At 41.9% G+C, this 22867-nt stretch overlaps 1 protein-coding gene across 1 annotated transcript in view; it reads right to left on the bottom strand.

Annotated features, from left to right (window-relative positions):
- Positions 1–22867, bottom strand: part of MAP3K15 (mitogen-activated protein kinase kinase kinase 15) — a 138708-nt gene that overhangs the window by 15376 nt on the left and 100465 nt on the right. The window contains exons 12-18 of the mRNA XM_065914927.1: positions 19111–19160; positions 16946–17041; positions 11731–11818; positions 9822–9955; positions 7771–7898; positions 4483–4613; positions 4185–4290 (exon numbers count right to left, since the gene is read on the bottom strand). Of these exons, the coding sequence (XP_065770999.1) occupies positions 4185–4290; positions 4483–4613; positions 7771–7898; positions 9822–9955; positions 11731–11818; positions 16946–17041; positions 19111–19160 (733 nt within the window). The remainder of the gene's footprint in view (positions 1–4184; positions 4291–4482; positions 4614–7770; positions 7899–9821; positions 9956–11730; positions 11819–16945; positions 17042–19110; positions 19161–22867) is intronic.

The raw sequence follows: 22867 nt of genomic DNA on the forward strand, positions 1-22867 counted from the left end.
TCATTGTAGACATATTGCTTGAGGGTCTTTTTAAAGGGAATCCTGCTCGAATCCGGCTTCCCTCAGTAGAAAAAGACAGAGAGGTAGTTAGGGTAACAAACAGATCAGGGTGAGGGGACGGGGGACAGTCAGCTGAAGGACAGGCCCATGCTGAGGACTCTGGAGTTATATTTAGAGGGAGCTGGCAGCAAAGAGTTAGCAGCAACCATCAGCCAGGCCCAGAGCACAGGCAGCCACTTAAAACAGGGCCCATCAAGTGAAAACGTTCCCTGTCCCTTTCTCCTACCCACAGCCGCGGAGAAGGGAAGGGGGTGAGGGAGGGAGTCTAGGCCGACACCCTGACCCCTGCAGCCCTGCCACAGACCAGCAGGGACAGGGGCGAAGAGTCTGCCCTGTGCATGGGGACCAGCGTGCGGATGAACTCAGGCAGACCCTGAGATTCTGCAGGTTCGATTCCAGACTACCACAATCAAGAGAGTATCTCAATACAATGAGTCACAGGAGCTTTTTGCCTTCTGAGCACATGGAAAAGCTATGTTCACACTACACTATAGTCAATTAACTGTGCAGTTGCATTGTATTGGGGCTTCCCTGACGGCTCAGCAAGAGACACAGGCTTGATCCCTGGGTCAGGAAGATTCCCTGGAGAAGGAAATGACAACCCACTGCAGTATTCTTGCCTGGAGAATTCCATGTACAGAGAAGCCTGGCGGGCTATGATCCATGAGGTCTCAAAGAGTCAGATGTGACTGAGCAACTAAATAGCAACAACAAAGCATCATATCTAACAAAACAATGTACGGACCTTAATTAAATAATCCTCGATCACTAAAAAATGCTCACCATCATCTAACGATGCAAGCTTGCCACAAACCTTCAATTTGTTAAAAACAAACAAACAAATGCAGTATCTGTGAAGTGCAGCCAAGCAAAGCACAATTAAACAAGACATGCCTGGGTATCAGCCAGAACCCTTCCAGTGAATGGATTTGGACTGCATTTGCTTCTCCAAGTGTCATTAGGCCTTTCTTTCTGTTAGCTAAGGATGGCTGGAAAAGTCACAGGAAAGGACCGGGATATAAGGGACCATGGAAAACAAAAATTAAAATTACCTCTTTTGAGTCCAACAGATTCAACACGTTAGTTATGCACATAAACCTAATTCTCTCAAAGGCTCTTGCCAGCTCTAAGTGTAAATGAGCGTTTATTTCATTAACACAGACTTCAGCCTCACTTGCTATGAGCCAGGTAGTGGTTAAAGTGCTTCATTCCAATATCAATAAATTTAATCCACATAAAAACCCTCTGAGGTAAGTATTTTGAGCATCTCTGTTTTACTTATGAAGAAACTTAAGACACAGAGAGGTTAAGTAACATGTCCAAGGTCACAGAGCTAGCAAGTGGTTGAGCCAGACTTTGAACCAAGGCTGTTCACAGCCAGAGATCAAGAGAGACTTCCTGTCCTAAGTTCCACTCCTGGGTATCCAGCAGAGAGGAATGAAAATGCATCTCCACACAGAGGTTTGTATCTGAATGTTTACAGCGGTATTGTTCACAACAGCCAAAAAGAGGAAACAATTCAATGATCATTAACTGGTAGATGGATAAACAAAAGGTGGTCTAGGGACTTCCTTGGTGGTCCCAGTGGTTAAGAATCCACCTTCCAATGCAGGGAATGTAGGTTTGATCCTGGTCAGGGAACTAAGATCCCACATGCTGCAACTACTGAGCCCACACACTTTATAGCCCGAGTGCTGCAGCAAGAGAAGCCTGCATGCCAAAACTAAAGAAAGCCTGCTGCAAGGAAGATCCAATGCAGCCACAAATCAAAACAAAGCAAACCAAAATGTGGTCTATTCATACAATGGAATACTATCCAGCCAGAGAAGGAATGAAGTGCATGCTACAGCACAGGTGAACATCGAAAAGATTCTGTGAAGCATAAGAAGCTGGGTACAAGGGACCACATACTGTATCTTTCTGTCTATAAGAAATCTCCAGAGTGGGAAAATCTACATAAACAAAGACAGAATAGGTCGGTGGTGGGCTGGGGTTGACTGTAAGGTGGCACCTTTTTAGAGGTGATGACAATACTCAAAAATTGCTTTGCAGCAATGGCCGCACAACTTGGAAAATTTACCAGAAACAATTGCAATGTGCACTTTTAATGTGAGTTAAACCTCAATAAAACTCAATAAACTCAATAAAACTGTTGCAAAACCAAAAGTGAAGGGGGCTGACCCTGGTCATAATGGCCCTTCCTCCTGTTATAGCTCGTTTATAGCTATGTTTAAAAGCCTTCAGATGAACACTGGAGGGGAGCACTGCAGGCCATAAGGTCGTGTGAAACCTCTGTCTCTCCTTCCAGGTTCCAAAAACCTCTGGGCATTTGTGCGGAAACGCCTCACCATGTCCCCCTGCACCCAATAGGACTGTGGCACCAGGCCGTCGAGATTCCTTTACAGAACCACTCTGTTTTGCAAAGAGTAATTATATGCAGGGGAATTTCCTACCCCAAATGAGACCCCTTCTTTATTATCCCCCAAACACCCCTGCATTATTTTGCAATGCAAAATTCCTGCCTCAAGCCAATTACTTGGGAAAATGTGATATGCTATAATGAATTATACATGTGTTTTCTTTATGAATTTTTTTCTCCTTGGGGATGGTAATTTTGAGATAAATTGTTGGGGGTTTTAAGTCTTTAAATAACTTCTTGCCCTATCAGAGCCCCTCTTGCTATATATTACCAAGCTAACTGGTGGCTTCCAAAGAAAAGGAAAAAAAAAGTCATTTTCAATTAGACTAGTAAAAAAAATATGCCAGTCATACATGCATACATACATACTCTCTGATATATACATGTCAATATGCATATATATATATACACATACATATACATATGTAAGTATAATTATCAGAAAAAAATGAATGAAAATTCAATATACTTCTTGGGAGATTCTGGTGGGGTCTTCAAAAGTTCCCCATTTTTAGGTGCATGTACCTCCCTTGGTGTTACAACTGAGAAGTCACTTCTGACGCATAGAAGTTCTCTTCAGATAGAGAATGAGTCTCCACTGTGGGCGTCCAGTGGCTGACACACAACAACTCTCTTGTTAAAGAAAAGTCTGTCAAAACTGAGACATTATTCACCAAAACTAAGGCAAAGTCTGTCTACTCTACAGTTTGATGTTATAGGGATAGAACATAGTCATCTGCCTTTCATAGCTTATACTGTAGCTTTAATATTGTATAATATTGATAGAGGATGAGATGGTTGGATGGTATCACCAACTCGATGGACATGAGTTTGAGCAACCTCTGGGAGTTGGTGATGAACAGGGAAGCCTGGCACGCTGCAGTCCATGGGGTCACAAAGAGTCAGACATGACTGAGCAACTGAACTGATAATATTGTCAGTGCTCTTTCATTATTCCATCAAACAAGAGCTTTGTGATCCTTTCATTACGCCTTTGGGGACCATAAACTTTTACTTATTCAAAATCAGTACTTCTTTTCAAGGATCAAAGTTTCTGTTTTGCTTTTAAGTGGGAATAACAAAAAGCCATAGGCAGCTTTCGAGCATCACTCTACTCACTGGTTGAGTAAATGGAAAGCTAGCTGACAGGTTTATACCACTCTTTGAATCCAGTTCCTCGCAACACTTAATCGATTCCATCACTGACACACAGCAAAGAAAACGTAAGTGTTCAAATCTGCTAAGAATACCATATTCCCCAGAAGAATCAACTGCCCTTGGAAAAATCATCATATCAATGCACGAGGTGCCAGAATTCCCTAAAGTTACAGGACAGTTTTATAAAGGACCAATAAGATGTCCTCATAAGTTGTCTGAAGGGTACCATTACTCAGAATCACTCATGATTCTGAATAATGTGCTATTAACTTAAAAAAGATGCTGCCATTTTGTTGGAAAACCTCAAGCAGAGGGCTACACCTATTCAACCTTGGCAGACAAAGAGGAAAGTAAGGCAATCTGATTGCTGCAAATGGCTGAGCTTGTCATCCTGACAGAGCTCAAACACTCTGAAGTTGGGGACAACACACAGTCCACTTCAACTACCAGCTGCACTCAGGTGCTTGGTGAGTAACTCCCAAAGGACTGCGGCTCCAGCAGCCTGACTCCAGGATGGCCACCCCCCAGCAAGCATTGTTCTGCTTACCAGCAAAAGTCTCCGTACACGGATTCACTCCTGCAAGACGTTTTGAGGTGCCGAAATCAGAGATCTTCACCACTCCACTATAGGTGTTCACCAGAACATTATCACCCTTTGGAAAAGGAAGATCAAATGCTTAAAGACAGAGTTCAACAAACTCAGGTAAAACTGACCGGGTCTTAACCAAGGGTCATGCATCTCTAGGAAGACAAGATTCTGCTCAATCCACCCTCTCTGACAGTGTTCACAACTCCCATGATCTGAGATGCAAAGCGAAACCCCGGAGGCTCAGACAAGCAAGTACCTTGATGTCTCTGTGCACAATCTGGTTTTCGTGCAGGTATTTGAGGCCTTCCAGGATCTGCTTGGTGTAGAATTTGATGGTGGGCTCCTTCATTGGCCCCCACTTTGATCGCAGAAGAGCTGAAAGGCTTCCTGGAAACAGACATAGAAGAAAGCTCCTTAGGGTGATGAAGATTCAAGTATACAGGTTCAGGGAAATAAAAAGTGCTGTTTCTAACCTGATGGAAGCCCTCACGCCCACATCACTGTATCTGGCCTAAGTGCACAGTCTTTCCTCCCTCTCTAGGACCTGTTTCCAGATGCGCAAGCAGAGAAGGGACTGGACGAGACTCAGCCCGTGAGGCTGACCAGAGGTGGAGGGTGGGAAGGAACCTCTGGTGACCCCTGAAACTCAGCCAGGCCACCTTGGGGCTTAGCTCTGTTCAGCTGCAGGGAGTCGGGAGGAGAATGTGGCAGTGCTCTCTGAACTTGGAGGGCTGGCCTGACACTGTAGGTCCTGCGCCAACATCTCACCCTGAAATCAGAGGTGGGCAGGAGCAGAGTGAAGGGCCCCTGAGGAAGACTGGGACTGGGATCACAGGAGGCTGGGGCTCTTGGTGCTCAATGTGAGAAGTTCCCAAGGCCAGGTCCCAGGGACAGGACTGTCCTAATATTACACCCCTATTACACTATGAAACACTGAACCTTGGGGCCAGAAGAAAACCTCCCTTCACCACCTTCTGACCCTGTGTTTCTGAGCTCACTGCCCAAGCCCTCAGCATCAGCTCATCTCCCTTACACAGTGCGGTGCTATGCCTCAGTTTCTCCGTCTGCAGAAGGGCGGGTACACACCTATCTCCAACTCTGTGGTCATCCTCAGATCTTATACCTGGAACACCAATTCGGATTCTCTGCTTAGACTATGAGCAGCTTGAGGGAAGATGAGACTGCACTTCATCTTAAATGTAACCCTCAAAATCTAGCCTTTTCGTACTGTTCATGGGGTTCTCAAGGCAAGAGTACTGAAGTGGTTTGCCATTCCTTTCTCCACTGGACCATGTTTTGTCAGAACTCTCAACCATGATCTGTTCATCCTGGGTGGCCCTAAATGGCATGGCTCATAGTTTCTTTGAGTTAGACAAGGCTGTGGTCCGAGCAATCAGATTGGTTAGTTTACTTTGATTGTGTTTTTCAGTCTGTCTGCCCGCTGATGGAGAAGGGTATGAGGCTTATGGAAGCTTCCTGATGGGAGAGACTGACTGAGGGGGAAATTGGGTCTTGTTCTGATGTTCAAGCTGGATTTAGAAAAGGCAGAAGAACTAGAGATCAAATTGCCATCATCCATTGGATCATCGAAAAAGCAAGAGCGTTTCAGAAAAACATTTACTTCTACTTTATTGACTATACCAAAGCCTTTGACTGTGTGGATCACAACAAACTCTGGAAAATTCTTAAAGAGATGGGAATACCAGACCACCTGACCTGCCTCCTGAGAAATCTGTATGCAGGTCAGGAAGCAACAGTTAGAACTGGACATGGAACAACAGACTGGTTCCAAATTGGGAAAGGAGTATGTCAAAGCTGTATATTATCACTGTGCTTATTTAACTTATATGCAGAGTACATCATGAGAAATGCTGGGCTGGAGGAAGCACAAGCTGGAATCAAGATTGCCAGGAGAAATATCAATAACCTCAGATATGCAGATGACACCACCCTCATGGCAGAAAGTGAATAGGGACTGAGGAACCTCTTGATGAAAGTGAAAGAGGAGAGTGAAAAAGTTGGCTTAAACCTCAACATTCAGAAAACTAAGATCATGGCATTTGGTCCCATCACTTCATGGCAAATAGATGGGGAAACAGTGGAAACAGTGACAGACTTTATTTTGGGGAGCTCCAAAATCACTGCAGATGGTGACTGCAGCCATGAAATTAAAAGACGCTTGCTACTTGGAAGAAAAGTTATGACCAACCTAGACAGCATATTAAAAAGCAGAGACATTACTTGGCCAACAAAGGTCCGTCTAGTCAAAGCTATGGCTTTTCCAGTAGTCATGTATGGATGTGAGAGTTGGACTGTAAAGAAAGCTGAGCCCTGAAGAATTGATGCTTTTGAACTACAGTGTCAGAGAAGACTCTTGAGAGCCCCTTGGACTGCAAGGAGATCCAACCAGTCTATCCTAAAGGAAATCAGTCCTGAATATTCAATGGAAGGACTGATGCTGAAGCTGAAACTCCAATACTTAGGTCACCTTATGCAAAGAACTGACTCATTGGAAAAGACCCTGATGCTGGGAAAGGTTGAAGGCGGGAGGAGAAGGGGATGACAGAGGATGAGATGGCTGGATGGCATCACCGACTCAATGGACGTGAGTTTGAGTAAACTCCGGGAGTTGGTGATGGACAGGGAGACCTGGCATGCTACAGTTCATGGGGTCACAAAGAGTCAGACATGACTGAGTGACTGAACTGAACTGCCTGGCTCTTAAGATAATTAGGCTTTTAATGTAATGACAGGCTGTTAATAACTATGGGTTGAATGAACGATGGAATACAGATTTCAAGATTAAGTTTTTACATGTGCATTCAAATTATTATTAATTTTATCATTATTTTCTTAAAATGAGCACTTACTGAGTTCTTGCTCTCTGCGTGGTAGAAAGCCTTACATTCATTACCTCATTTACCCAATCCGACAAGCCACTGAGATAGTGTCATGACTCCCATAATTATTACTACTCCAATTATTATAGTACTTATTAACACTTTTATTTTAAAATTCATTTATTCACAGAAAATTGAGGTCACACAGCTGGCAGATGGAAGGACCAACCCAAACTAGACGGTGGGCTCCAGATGGGTGGGACTCCTACCCCCGCATACTACTGCCAGTTTTCGGGGACTTTGTGGATCAAGCACTGGTGTTCACTTTTACAGTCAACATGTTATTTTGCAATGTCATTAAAAACATCTCTGTTCCCTCTCCTCCAAAGCATATTTCAACTCCTAGGCTGTGAAGGCCTCAAAGCCAGAGACTATGCTTTATTCATCTCTACGTCTCTAGTGCTTGGCCCAGCAGCTGGCACGCAGCAGATCCTCAATGAATATTTGATGACTGAACCACCAGATCAGGGCTGAACTGTTTATGTGACACTGCAAAATCTGCATCTGACTCCTCGGGGAAACAAAAGTCCTCCCACACCTAACACATCTGTCACTTTTTAATGGCAGGATGGATAACGACGTTTGTGTTTTATTTTTGTCAGTGATTTTCATGGTGTGAGACCAGAAGACCAGCAAGCACTCACCCCCAGGCACCTGCTCCATAAATATCTTGATGTAGCCGTCCTCGGACACGGAGCCTAGGTACTGAACGATGTTGCGGTGCTTGAGGTACTTGTGCAGGGCGATCTCCTCGTGCAGAGGCTGGGAGTACCTGGGAGCAAAAACAAAGCTAGTGTCATCTGCCAGCTCCCTGGGGCTTGGGGTCTACATTGTGGCCTGCCAGTACCTGCTCTGCTGCCAGCCATCCCTTCTTTTCAGGAATGTTCTCTCCCTGGACTCCCAGGAGACTACTCGGCTTCCCGTCTGTTCTAGTCTTATTCTGCAGACTCACTCCAGCAATAGTCACCTAATGGCCCTCTCAGCCTCAGCCTCTGGCCTCCTTGGTCTGTTCTCTAGCTGCCACAATCCTCCTTCCTAAAACACACACCTCATCATATTACTTCCCTGGGACTTCCCTCATGGTCCAGTGGTTGAGAATCTGCCTTCCAATGCAGGGGAGGTGGGTTTGATCCCTGGTCGGGGAACTAGGATCCCACATGCTGCGGGGCAACTGGGCCCACAGGCTGCAACTGTTGAACCTGTGCTCTCTGGAGCCCACATGCCACATCCAAAGCCACAGCGCACAGGACCCCACAGGCCCCGACTAAGACCTGATGCAGCCAGAGAAATAAATAAATATTCAACAGAAACTACACTGCTTAACACGGCACACAAGGACCTTCAAACCCAGGTCAGACTACATCTTTAAAACTGTCTGCCTCATCCCAGAGCCCCCCAGTGCCCTACATCTTACAGTCAAGTCACAGCAGACCATTTGTTCATGCCAGCAGCTTCTCCCAACAAACAATTGCAACACCCCATTCATCGTGAAAATAAGAGACAGAATATTGGAGAGGAATTCAAGACACTGGATCCTAGTCTTGTTTCTTCATGTCCTTGGAGAAGTCATTTAACCTTCTTAACCTTAGAAGGTGGATGAGTTCATTTCAGACCCTGCCTTATAATTCAAATATCATAACACTCAATCCCATTAAAAATGAATGGATGAACACATGAATAAATAAAAGAATAAATGATGAAGAGTCTTGTTGTCATTTAGTCACTCAGTCATGTCCGACTCTTTATGATCCCATGGACTGTAGCCCTCCAGGCAAGAATACTGGAGTGGGTTGCCATTTCCTCCTCCAGGGGATCTTCCTGACCCAGGGATCAAACCTGAGTCTCCTGCATTGCAGATGGATTCTTTACCACTGAGCCACCAGGGAAGCCCAATGAAGGGTTCTACAGCAGCTAGAAATCACTTCTAATCTATCCCAAATAATTTACTGAGCCCCTGGCTGTAGGGATATTTGCACATATCCATCAGCGTCCATCACTGAAGGCAACATTGCAGACATGGTCAGAGCATGCCTGTGGAATAGGGAGCTATTATTTCTTATACCACAGTCATCATTGTGTATGTTGTGTATGTTCTCTACAAAAACATTTGACAGTCAACACGCTCTTGTTTAGAATTAGGAGGCGTATGAATTTTAAATGGAATAAACATTTAGTTAACTCTCTAAAAGTATGAGAAATAAATTGCTAGTACTAGTGGTTAAAAAAATACTCTAAAATCTATGGATGAGGTTGAAAGGCAAGGTATAGAAAAAAGCCTGTATTGCAAAAAACCAAATTTCTTTTTACCACATTTTCTGCAATGATACATCTGAATACATAATAGCCATTTAAAATTTTTACAATGGGAACTAAGGCACTGAGTCACATTTTAAAATACTGGCAAACAAATATCAATGTAAAAATGTTCATTTCTACCTGATGGGTTGGAAAAAAACTACAGTCTTCTTTTAAAATGTGACTCTGCGATCCACATGCCTGTAAGTGAAGTTGTTCCATTTTCTTGATCTATTTACAATATGCAGAGCACAAAAGCAGATCACCCTTATGAGAAAAAAATTAGAAATTTTTTGATGACAGAAAGCTTTCATCCTTACTCCCTCCTCTGCACCATCAGTGGGGCACACGGGACCTGGGGTATGGAGGTGGCAGCTGCAGAAGGCCCACCCCGACTTGCCTGCTGTCTCTCTCTGGAATTTCTTTGATGGCTATTCGCACTTGATTGCTCAGATCTCTGCCAGCGTACACGACTCCATATGTGCCCTTCCCCAGCACCACTCTCTCACCTTTCACATCATGGTCATACTCATACTATAGAAGAAAAAGTAATGAGATAAAAAAGCCCACACGTTGTCCTGCAATTTTAAAAAAATTTACAAATAACATTATTTGAGTACCAGGCAGGTTACATTTCTTAAGTATTTTTCACTAAATAATTACTTTCAAGGAGTAGAGTTCTCAGTTACTCATATATTCATAATATGGTTTTATGAAATGAAATACAAGAAATTTAAATCTATAGCTCATGTGTAACTTGGTGGTCTGACCTGTTGGAGATCTCTCCCCACTTTAATGCTGCAATCTTAAAAATACTTCTAAGTAACTATACTCTAAGAAAAAATTATTTAAATTTTCTTAAAAAGACAAATAAAATAAAAATGCTTCTAAGCATGTTGAGTACCACAAACAGGTGCCTTCCTGCATGATCTCTATCAACTTGTCAGGAAAGCAACCACTTACTATATAGTCCAGAAAAGAACTGAAGGCAAATAAAACTAAAATTGATTTCATACAAAGTACACATGCTGCCCCACCCCTGCTTTTAGAGGTACAGATCTAGCACTAAACACATACTGCAAAATTCCACCTGTCATTAGTATTGCTCTTTTATTCCCCCAATCTTATTATAAAAAACCTATGGGACTTTGCTGGTGGTCCAGTGGTTAGGGCTCCGTGCTTCCACTGCCAGGGGCATGGATTCAATCCCTGGTTGGGGAACCAAGATCCCACATGCCACGTGGTGCAGCCAAAAAAATAAAGTAACAAAAAATTGTACAGCTTCATTCCAGTTCATTCTTCTCAGTGATAAAAAACAAATGGAACTCCAAGCTGAGCAATATTTATTTAAAGCAGAAGTAGTCAGGCATTCTTTCTGTTATTTTCTACTCCCCACCATGCCTCCTTACAGAAGTGCATGGGACACGCATACATGTCCCTTCCCATCCATGTCTAGGGATGCGCACGAGAATTACAATTACTAGTGGGTCCCAACACTGTCTGATTTAACCAGACATCAGCCAGACAACCAGACATTCATAACAGGCTTTTATCTCCCACCTTCCTCTGCCCCCACATTTGTTACCGTCAAAGGGCATCACTCAGTTCGTTTTTACAACTAACTTTGATTCTAAGCTAAGAATTCGAGTACCTGACTCAATTATGAAAATGAATCCCTTTGATATTTTCTGAAAGAAACCTCAAAGAACTAATTTCAGCTCACTTGAAACTATAATTAAAACTCACTAAATTACATGGACCTGAATTGGTGGTAAGTCTGACAAATTGTGCAGGATTTAAACACATGTGTAGTGGTGTTGTATCTGTGAACCATCACTATGCTGTCCAAAAAAAGCTTACGATGATCCTTTCAGAATATTATTTTCTTAATATTAAGAAATTAACATTAATTTCTGAACATTAATATCATTATATTTAATATATGCAGTAGATATAACTAAAGTCTGCTTCTAGTTGTCCAACTATTTCTCTTGTGGTTTTACAAATATTATTAATTAGCATATAAAAAGCTTTTCTGTCAGTTGTACACCAAAGGGAATTTTAGTCTAGTCCATGTCAGATTTTTCTTACACATTCTGGTTGATGGGGTCCCAAAGTAATGAGGTTTTTCTATACAGATGCATTAAATTTAATCTCTGACAGTCATGAATAGTGGTTGCTAGCTTGTGCATGAATGATTACTTAAAAATACACACAAAGAACTTTCACACCAAAAATGGGACATTTTCTTTAAGTATCAAAAGCACAACAAATAACTTTTTCCATGTTCTAGGTCTTCTGCGACTCACCTCTAAGGTATCCCCATCAGTCTCTCCCTCCAGCTCCACTGTGCTGCCCACTCCATTGGTTATCATCTCTTTGACCAAAGAGCAAAACCTAGAACACCAAATATCACAAAGATGCTGTTAACTATGATCGTTCCTATTCCTTACCTCAAACTTAGCCTTATTACGTTAAACTGTGATTAAATATAAACCAAGCTTTTACAAGTTATAGAGCAATCACTCTACCCCTTGAACTGACATGGTACTTTTCTGACAGGGCTATCTAATCTAGTTTAAATATCCATATGATATGGGAATCCCCTCTATGCAGCATCCCCACCAACTGGGTGGCTCATTGATACTTGAACACCCCCAGTGTCAGAGAACTCATTACCTCACAAGGCAACCCATACTTCAGTGAACTTGATGAGAAATGCTTCACTTATATTGAACTAAGACTTCTTTTATGGGGGTCCCATTGACGGACTGCTTAGAATTAGTCTCTTTTGTGCATAACTGCCCATTAGATAGGTATTGGGTTGGCCAAACAATTTGTTCAGGCTTTTCCATAGCATCTTATGGGGGGAAAAAAAAAACTGGAAGAAACTTTTTGGCCAACACAACACATAATTCTATCTTGTCCTTGTAAGTCTTTCCTTCTTGTGCCCTCAGTGTTTCCCCTAGTACTTGTTTATAAATCATTTCATTAACTGGTAATTCCTCAAAGGTATCCCTGTATTATATTCTTCTTCAAGTCTGGCCCTGAGACAAGTGTCTCAGGGCTGATTTAATCAGCACTGAGGATATTGCCGTGGGTGGGGGGTGGGGCTTGCTAGGTGGCTCAGTGATAAAGAATCTGTCTGCTAAACAGGAGACATGGGCTTGATCCTTGGGTCAGGAAAGTCCCCTGGAGGAGGAAATGGCAACCCACTCTAGTATTCTTGCCTAGGAAATCCATGGACAGAGGAACCTGGCAGGCTATAGTCCATGGGGTCGTAAAAGAGTTGTGACACAACTGAGCACCTGAGCATGAGCACGAAGGATAGTGGGACCATCACCTCCCAAGTTGCCAACACTCTAGCTCTTAGTGACAAATAAGGCCCTGCATAAGGGGAGGGTGAGAAGGAAATGCATAAGACAACCTCATCATTCTGTTCATGTAGACTAAGCTTAATATCAACTCTAACCCATAGATCTTCCTTACAAATGCTGGCTGAGCCACATTGGCCACTCCCTAAACTTGTGTAGTTGTTTCTTTGCATACAAGTGACTTGCCTCAGAAGGTCTGTATTCAGTATTCTCTCTTAGGGTAGCAGGGAAGAATATTGCAGACTTTAAGGTAATTTCTACAAAATATTAAAATGTTCTTCTCTCTAACACATCCCATCTCCACTTCTTCTCATCTTTGAAAGCTGGGAAACATGATAAGTCAGGCTTCTTAGGAAACATATGGTATGCACTCAACAGAATAACATTGGAAAAACAGGGTCAAATGTTGAGAACATGGAACAACTGGAACCCTCATACATAACTGGTGGGAGTATAAATTGATATGACCACTTTGGAAAAGTACTGGCAGTATCCACCAAAGTTGAATATAAACCTCCCCCATAATCCAGTAACTCCATTAGTAAGTACATACTGTACAGAAATCAATGAATATGTTCACCGAAAGGCATGCACAAGGGTGTTCACAGCAGTTTTGATGATAATGGCTCCAAATTGGAAATAATTCAAATGTTGGCTAGAACAGATAAACTGTCACATATATTCACAGTGGAACACTACAAAGTGAAAATAAAGATGAACTAATACAACATGGCTGAAATCACAGAGAAAGAAGTGAGAAAGAAGAGTACCTACTTCATGATTTTATTTATTTGAAGTTTAAGAACAGGCAAAACTAACTATTGATGATAGAAATAAAAATTACTACCACTGGGAATGGGTTTAATGACTAGGAAGGGGCATGGGGCATCTGCTTGGGGTGCTGATACACTTAACACGCTGTATGCACTTCACTTGTAAATACGCGACATCTCAATTAAAAAACAATTTAAACACATGGCAAGAAAAGGCACTGGGGACAGAATGAGAGTCAGGAAGTTAAACTTTGGAGTAAAAGGATGTTCTACATGACATTTGACAGCATTTTCCAACTCTAAATTGAAAATTGTGACCCAAGGATTCCCTGGGCTGATATTTTGTCTGATTTCTAAATATGTTGTGATAATAACTGAGACACACTGAATTAAAAGTTCTCAAATTACATGATGCAAGCTCTCAACAAACTATGAATAAAGGATTCTTCCTCAACCTGATAAAGCTTATCTATGAAAAACATACCAGTAATATCATGCTTAATGGTGAAAGACTAGATGCTTTCCTCCTAAGTTCAGGAATAAGTCAAGGATGTCTTCTCTCACCACTTCTACTCAACATTACACCAAAGAGTCTAGTCGGGACAATTTGGCAAGAAGAAAGAAAAAAGGCATCCAGGTTGGAAAGGAAGAACTCTTAACTATCGCTCTCTGCAGATGACATGATCGTGTGTACAGGAAATCCTAAGGAATTCAATAAAAACTATTAGAACTAATAAGTGAATGCCAATTTGTAGGACACTAAATCAATATACAAAAATCAAGTGTATTTCTATACACCAGCAATGAACAATCTGAAAATGAAATTTGAAAAACTCCACTTATAATAGTATCAAAAATAAGATACATATATATATATTTAACCAGAAAGTATAAGACTTATACATTGAACAACAAAAATTGTTAAAAGAAAGACAGCCTAAACAAATAGAAAGAAAAGGTATGAATGGAAGACTTAATATGGTTAGGATGGCAAAGCCCCTCAAATTGATCTACATATCCAGGGTAATACCTGCCAAAACCCTAGCGACCTTTCCTGAAGAAATTAACAAGCTGATCCTAAGATTCACACAGAAATGGAAGTACCAGCAACAGTTAATATGACTATGAGAAACAGAACCAAATTGGAGGACTCACATTTTCTGATTTTACAACTTATTACAATACTACAATAATCAAGAAAATGTGGGAGCATCATAAGGATAGACATACAGATCAATGGAACAGAAGTGAAAGTCCAGAAATAAATGTTTACATTTATGGTCAACTAATTTTTTTAAAAAGTGCCAACACCATTCAATGGAAGAAGAAACAGTCTTTTCAACAAACAGTATTGAGATAACCATATATCCACGTGCAGAAGATTGAAGTTGAACCCTCTACCTCATACCATATAAAAAGAAACCTCAAAATGGATCAGAGACCTAAATATTAGAGCTAAAATTATAAAACCCTTCGAAGAAAACAAATTCCAGAGGAAATCTTGGGTTAGGCAAACCCCTCTTAGATATTACATCAAAAGCACAAATGACAAAAGAAAAACTAGATTGGACTGCCACAAAATTTAAAACTTTCATGCTGCAAATGACACCATCAGCAGAGTAAAAAGACAACCCACAGAATGGGAGGAAACACTGACAATTCATACATCTGATAAGGGCCTTGTATCCAGAATGTAAAAGGAACTCTTAAAACTCATTAACAAAAATACCAACCACCCAATTAAAGATGGGCAAAGTTCAGAGAAACTTGTCAAACTTTAGCCAGGTGAGCCAACTTAATGTCACCAGTAATGAGACAAAGATATTGGATGCTTCCCAATGTGATATAGTGAGTTGGATACAGCATCACATCCATGGTATTCCCACCCCAAATGCAAAACATTAACATATTCATGGGGGAACAGCAAACTAACCCTAACTGAAGGATCGTATAAGATAAACTGTCTGTAGTCTTTGAAGGGGACTATGCAGATGTGACAGCTAAATGTTCCCATGTGTTCCTGGATCAGATCATGAGCCAGAGAAAAAATATTTTTTTTTCACTATAAAGGACATCAGTGGGACAATGTATAAAATTTGGATAAGGTTTATAAATGACAGCGCCACATCAATTTTTATTTCCTGTTCTGATAACAGTACTGTGATTACATAAGCGAATGTTCTTGTGTTTAGAGAAACATGCACTCAAGTACTGAGAGGTGATGGATCATCATGTCTACAACTTACTCTTCAACAGTTCAGAACAAAAGACTCATCTGTCTACAGAGAGAATGTAAAACAAATATGGTCACAAATGGTTAACACTGGGACGTTCTTAGTGAAATATGGAAATTCTTTGTACTATTTTTTGAACCATTCTTATAGGTCCGAATATGTTCCAAAATAAAAAGATAAAAATTGTTTTAATTCGGCAAAGAATTTGAGTAGATAGTTCTCTAAAGAAGACACATAAATGGCTAATAAGACCCTGAAAAGATGCTCAGCATTATTAGTTGTTCAGTTCAGTCACTCAGTCGTGTCTGACTCTTTGCGACCCCATTGACTGCAGCAAAAAGGACAGACAATGACAAGGATTGGGAGGATGTGGCGAAATTGGAACCCCCATACATTGCTGATGGGAATGTCAACTGGGAAAACAGTCTGGCTGTTCCTCAAAGTTAAATACAGAATTACTGTAAGACCCAGTAATTTGACTCCAAGAGAAATTAAAATGTTAAGTTCACAGGAAAACCTGCATGTGAATGTTCATGACAGCATTATTTGCAATAGCCAAAAAGTGAAAATAACCCAAATGCCTTTCAAGTGATGAACAGACAAATCAAATATATCCAGACAATGGAATATTATTCAGTCACAAAAAGGAATGAAGTTCTGAATAATGTTATAACATGGATGACACTTGAAGACTTTATGAAAAATGGAGGATGCCAGTCACAGGAGCTCATGTATTACGTGATTTTATATATATATGAAACATCAAGAATAGGCAAATTCATAAAGACTGAAAGTAGATTCAGTGTCTGTATAGGACTGAGATTGGAGGCTTAAGTTGAGAGAAAATGGGCAGAGACTGTTAACGGACACTAGGTTTCTTCTGGGGTAATGAAAATATTCTGAAATTAGACTACGGTGATGGCTGCAGAACTGTGATTATACTAAAAAAATATGAAATTGTACAATTTAAAATGAGAAAATTGCATGCCATTTGAATTACATCTCAATAAACCTGTAAAAATTATTTCCCATAAGGTAAAACTTCAGAGAAAGCAGTGTAGCAAATATTTTTCACAACAGAGACCCATTAAAAGTCATCCACCATTATCAGACTGAAAATATGTGAATCAGATTAAAACTCACCTACTGCACTGGTTTTCAGTGGAAAAGTAGATTTGAAAGTCATCAGAATTATCATGGACGTAAAGAAAACAACACCGTTCGTCAAACTTGGATATGCTATAAAATTTCAAAACACAAGAAAACTTATTTATATAGTTTGATATCAATTTAAATTGTTGGAGAAAAATCTAGTAACAGCTTTTTTTCCAGTTTACAAATCTGAAAGTTTCATTACTGTTTTAACAAATCTCCCCCACACCAAAATGACTCCAATTTCTCCATGAAATTTAAATCAGAGGGGCATTTAATCTTGCTTATGTTTGAGTCTGTATTCATTGACAGACTTTATTATGCTTTAAGAACTTACTATATATTCAGTGCTAAGCAAAGCATATGGGAAAGAAGAAGGGGAATAAAATATGGTCTCTATCTTCAAGAGTTTATAAGGTCATAAAAAGGTTCCTATGAAATAATTTATTATGGTATCAAAGAAATTTCTGGGCTTGAAAAATGGCATAGCATCTGAGGTCACATAAGGCAAATGGAAATAAACATGATCACTTTGCTCAAGAAAGGCCTTTGGATATCTGGTCCATATCCACACCAAAGGCCTGGATCTGACTCTACAGCTTCTCAAACAGGCAAAGTTCACTGTGCCTGGAATCCCCAATGACAGAAAATTATTATAATCCATCTCCTGATGGGTTTCATAGCTAGAAAGTTCTTTACCTGCACTGTGCCAAAGACTGCAAAAGGCTAGATTCCCTTCTATGATTAGCCCTTTGAATAAATGAGGCCACTTTATCTTGCTCTTTCTAATTCATCTCTTCCTAAAGTCGTAGCTTCTTTGACCATACCTTACATGTTATGGATTACATGACAACAAGTAGACACAATTAATAGTACAGGGTGATTCAAAGTGAATCAGAACTAGGTTATACATGAGTAACTTTTGAAAACCAATCTTTAAAGGAACTACCACAGTTATTTGGATAGCATTGGGAATGCTCAACACATGCTCTTCATGTCACATTGGTTCCAGGGTTTGGTTCACCCCAAGCCCTTTGCACATACATCCCTGTTGATGGTTGAAATGGCAGCAAGAGGTATCTCTATGAGATGGTACAAACAGAAGGTTCTTGACTATATGTTAACATACAACTTAGTTTCTGAGTAGTACATTTTTGAGAATGTTCAACACCTTTTGAATTATCTTAAATTTTCTGAGCAGTGTCATTCAAACACATGACTCTGTTCTTCAATGATTTCTCTCCCTTTAAAAGTGAGATAAATACTACTCCTGCCAGCCAATGGAGGAGATGCAGGTTTGACCCCTGGGTCGGGAAGATCCCCTGGAAAAGAAAATGGCAACCCACTCCAATATTCTTGCCTGGGAAACCCCACCAACAGAGGATCCTGGTGGGCTACAGTCCATGGGGTTGCAGAAGAGTGGGACACAACTTGGAGACTAAACAACAACAATGTCTAGGAAAGGATCATGCTACATCTAGAGGTATAACAGGGATTCATTCAGTGGCCTGTGATCTCAGAATCAGAGAAACTATGAAGGTACTGAAACCCAGAGAGGTTGAGTGATTTTCTCAAGGTCAAACAGCAAGAGGGAATAGAACTCACATCTACTCCAGAGCTGCTCCCACCGTTGGGCGGGCTGGCAGGGTCAGACTCAGAGTGCAGCCACACAGTTCAGACCCAAATGGCCACCACTCCTGAACCAAATAGCAAGTGGCAGACCTCTCCCAGGAATATACTGCCCTACCCACCTGCTAATAGCAATGCCCTTGGCTCCATTACTCTGCCCAGGAGAGCCCAGTTACCATGTAACTCCCAGCTGCAGCTCTGGGGGTCTCTGAGCACTTGAACATCATTGGTTTAAAAAAGAAACACTTTCTCTCTCTACACACATAACTTCATTTTTAAAATCAGTTTGAGACAAGAGAGTTTTTTCTGTTGGATACAAAAGCAGCTGCTCAGCTATAACAAGCCAAGAAGCCATTACTAGCAGCACGTTATAAACAAGTTTGGGCAGGGCGACACCTGAGAAAAGTCTGTTTTGGATTCTGTTGAAAATGAGAACATCACATATTATAACTAAATAGAAACATTAAGGTGATAAAAACATCATTATTTGTATTAAAACAATAATGACATTTCTCTTATGCTCTTACCTTATTCCTCTAATGGAAGAAGCTGTAAAATTCCATTCATGAATTTGTTTCTGCAAGATTCAAGGACAAAAGTCAGTATTTTGATCTTTTCCATGTAAAGAATCATTTTTGGTCTCATTGTATGGTGAATCACTTCTGCTATTTTTTACTTTCAGTAGAATTTAGCACTTAAAGCAAAGTGGTTTGCATAAGGTGGAACACAAGAAGCATTTTCCATATTGTAAAAATTCATTTGTATCTCTAATGCAGTTCAGAACTAACAATCTAAACTTGAAACAGAAACAATAGGCACACTGTATGTACACAGTGAGTGGCCTTTCATTTTCTGTCAACACACCAGGAAAACTCTAAGAGAAGTTTGGGAACAGCCCACCCAAGTTGAATGACTGACAAAAATGTTTGGACAGGCAAGAATGTGGCAGACACCAGACAGTATTCTTCAATCTCTCTCCCCACCCCCGCCCCGGGTACCTGGCTAGACTACACTTCCCAGCTTCCTATGTGGCTAGGTGTGGTCATATGATGGAGTTCTGACCAATGGGATGTGAACAAGAGTGTGCCACCTGTGGGCCTGGCTCACAAAACCTCCACAGTAATCCTCTCCTCTCCGTTCTCTTTCCCCATTCACTACCAGATGCAATGGGAGCCCTTCCAGCCCAGACATGACACGAGGCATAGACAAACTTTTATCATCATAGATAAACTGCTATTTGGGGGGCTAGTTTCCATTTGGGGGATATTTGGTAGTATCTAACCTGCCATGATTAATACAAAGACTAACTGGGATTTCAATCTGTACAAGAAACACTTAAGAAATACATATACAACTCTGTCCTCTTCCTCCACCAACACCCCTTGCCCTTAAACTTTACACAAAGGTGAGCCTCAGAAAGAATGTCTAAATTCTCAGATTTAGAAGAGTCACAGGTTACCACAGCAATACAACAGAGAACCATTTTAACTAAGAAAATATATTTGGTTAGCCTGAGGAATGCCATAAAGCAGTGGTCCCCAACCTTTTTGGCACCAGGGACCTATTTCATGGAAGACATTCCCCACCCCCCCATGATTGGGGTGGGAGGGATGGTTTGGGGCTGATTCAAGCTCATTACTTTGATTGTGCACTTTATTTCTATTATTATTACATCAGCTCCACCTCAGATCATCAGGCATTAAATCCCAGAGGTTGGGGACTCCTGGCTTAAATGACCAGCAAAGCCTCACAGAGAAGTGAGAGGCAAATGAATGAGCAATATGGTCCAGGAGAACAGCCACAAGCGGTCAGGGGACAAGTTTCCTGCTGTCCTAGAGCAATAGCAACAGGCACAGCTGGGAGAACAGTTCCCAATGGGAGAAGCACAGTTTAGACATCTTGATGAAGCACCTACTACACTCCAGGCAACATACCAGCCCTGGTATGTACCATGACAGGCAATGACAAAATCCCTGTCCTCATGGGGCTTACATTCAAGTGAGGGGAGATAGATAGGCAATAAATCAAATTGTAAGTGAAGAACTTGGTGGAGGGTGAAAAGTGCTATGAAGACAAATAACACAGCAAAGGCCAGTAAGGTGGGGCAAGAAGTCATGATTTTTCAAGCAGAAAGCTAAAGGGGGTGAGAGAATGAACCGTTCAGATAAGTGGGGGCCCAGTTCCAGGCAGAGGAAACAGTAAGTGCAAAGGCCCTGAGGCAGCAGTGTGCTTGGCATGTTTGGGGACCAGCACAGAGGGGAGTGAGACTGGAGGGGAGTGAGAGAGGAGACTCGGGAGATCACGCAGGCCTCTGGAGGCCATCATTAGGATTTGAGCCGCCACCGTGTGTGAGAATCACTGAGAGCTGTGAACGTGGATGAAAACTTCAAAGTCAATCACAGAGCTATCTGAATAGAAAGCCTGCGTGCATTTCAAAGAAGAGGTGTGTTCTGAGTCACTCAAAGAGAGTAGTGGTGGAGAATAGGAGTCTGCTCTAGATTCAGGTACAGAAATAGGAGCCCTGGCAGATTCGGGAGAACCTTGTCTGACCCACATACACTGGCAAGAAGCTGCATGTATACAGAAAGCTCAGTCACGCAAGTTTTCAAAGTACTCCCAGATGGGAGGTATACTCTGAGTAGCTTTAGGGAACTTCTTGATTTGGAAGGAAGATTCACTGGTTAAGAAGTAAACCACACAGACCTCCCATCTTTCCCTTTATATCATTAGCAACAGGCATTGGAGGGGGTTCCTGCTTTGTAGGTCTATAGATATAAAAATATAGAAGTCAAGCACAGGCTTGCCAGCAGTTGGGTAGACACTTAGGGAAGTGGATAAATGAGACAGGACGTACTTTGTACATGATACAGACTTTTGGGTAGCCAACAGACATTCAGTGCAAGAAGGGAAAGTGTGCTTAGAGATACCTTTGCAGAAGTTAGAACTTGGGTTGAATGAATTCCAGGGAGGGAGAAAGATAACAGAAGTGCACATATGAACCCCTACAGGGCCAGCTTTGGCCCGTGCAATGATGGATGAAGCTCTGGCTGGGCTGAGGGTCGGGGAGGGGGAGGAGGAGCAAGGAGTGGCAGGGTTATATAGGTGCTTGAAACCTGGGAAAAGAGTTTGAATTCAGGGGACTTCCATAGCCATCCAGTGGTTAAGACTTCACCTTCCAATGCAAGGGAGTGTGGGTTCAATTCCTGATTAGGGAGTTAAGATCCTCCAATTAAAATAAATAAATTTTAAAAAAAGATCCCACAGGCCTCTGGACCATAAAAACAAAACAGAAGCAATATTGTAACAAACTCAATAAAGACTTTAAAAATGGTCCACATTAAAAGAAAAAAAGACCTTAAAAATAAGTTTGAGCTTTATCTGGAAAGTCACAGGATCCAGTAATGATCTGGGAATATCAACAAGGTCACTACAAGGGTTTTTAAAATTATGATTAAACTCTTAAGCTGAAATACAACATACATTCAGAAAAGGGTACAGTGATCATCTCAACAAATTTCCACAAAATGAACCCCCACTGTAACCAGCATCTACACCAAGAGACAGAACCTCAGCAGCAGCCCAGAACTCCCCCCACACCCCTGTTCCCAGTCACTCCTGTCGACCCAAAAGCAACGGCTACCCTGGGTGCATGGCTCCTGACCCAGGGTCCTGGCAGGTCAGTCAGGAGAGCTGTGACTGTCCTCCTGCCCCGAGCCTCCTGCTGGGCAGCATCTTAGTCCTTCCTGAGAGGGGATATTTCACCAAACCATGATGAGGAAGTAGACTCACAATGTTAGCTTTCCACGGTGTCTGAAGCCCCCAATAAGCACGCACTGGAGGCAGAGCCAGGGTGGGCTCTGGAGAAAGGGGCTGGGAAGTCAGAGAAGGGATGCCTCAGAATCCCCTAGGAGCTGACTCAGCCTCTGCCGTCCTACCCCCAGAGGGGAGGGGAGCTTTTTGTGTTAAAAGCACAGGCTTTGTTGCTGTTCTTAAAAGCACTGACTTTTTGTGTAAGATGTCCGGTGGCCAATATAAGTATAAATGGCACTCCCCTGCAAAGAGCCTTCCAAATCAGCAGCCCTACCCGTATGGACAGTGATGGGGCCACCGACGCATCTGTCCGGGCCCAAGAGGGGCTGGAGGAGAACCGCTGTACTTGCTCTTGCTCTGTGCAGCCCCCTGCACTGCTGCGCTGGGCACGGCTCACGCCGGCTTGGGAGGCCAGTCCTGCACATCTCCTCCTCACCCTGTGTGGGGTAACTCGACCATGGTTGCTGGAAACTG

Source organism: Muntiacus reevesi, chromosome X (genome assembly GCF_963930625.1).
Source record: "Muntiacus reevesi chromosome X, mMunRee1.1, whole genome shotgun sequence".
NCBI lineage: Eukaryota > Metazoa > Chordata > Mammalia > Artiodactyla > Cervidae > Muntiacus > Muntiacus reevesi.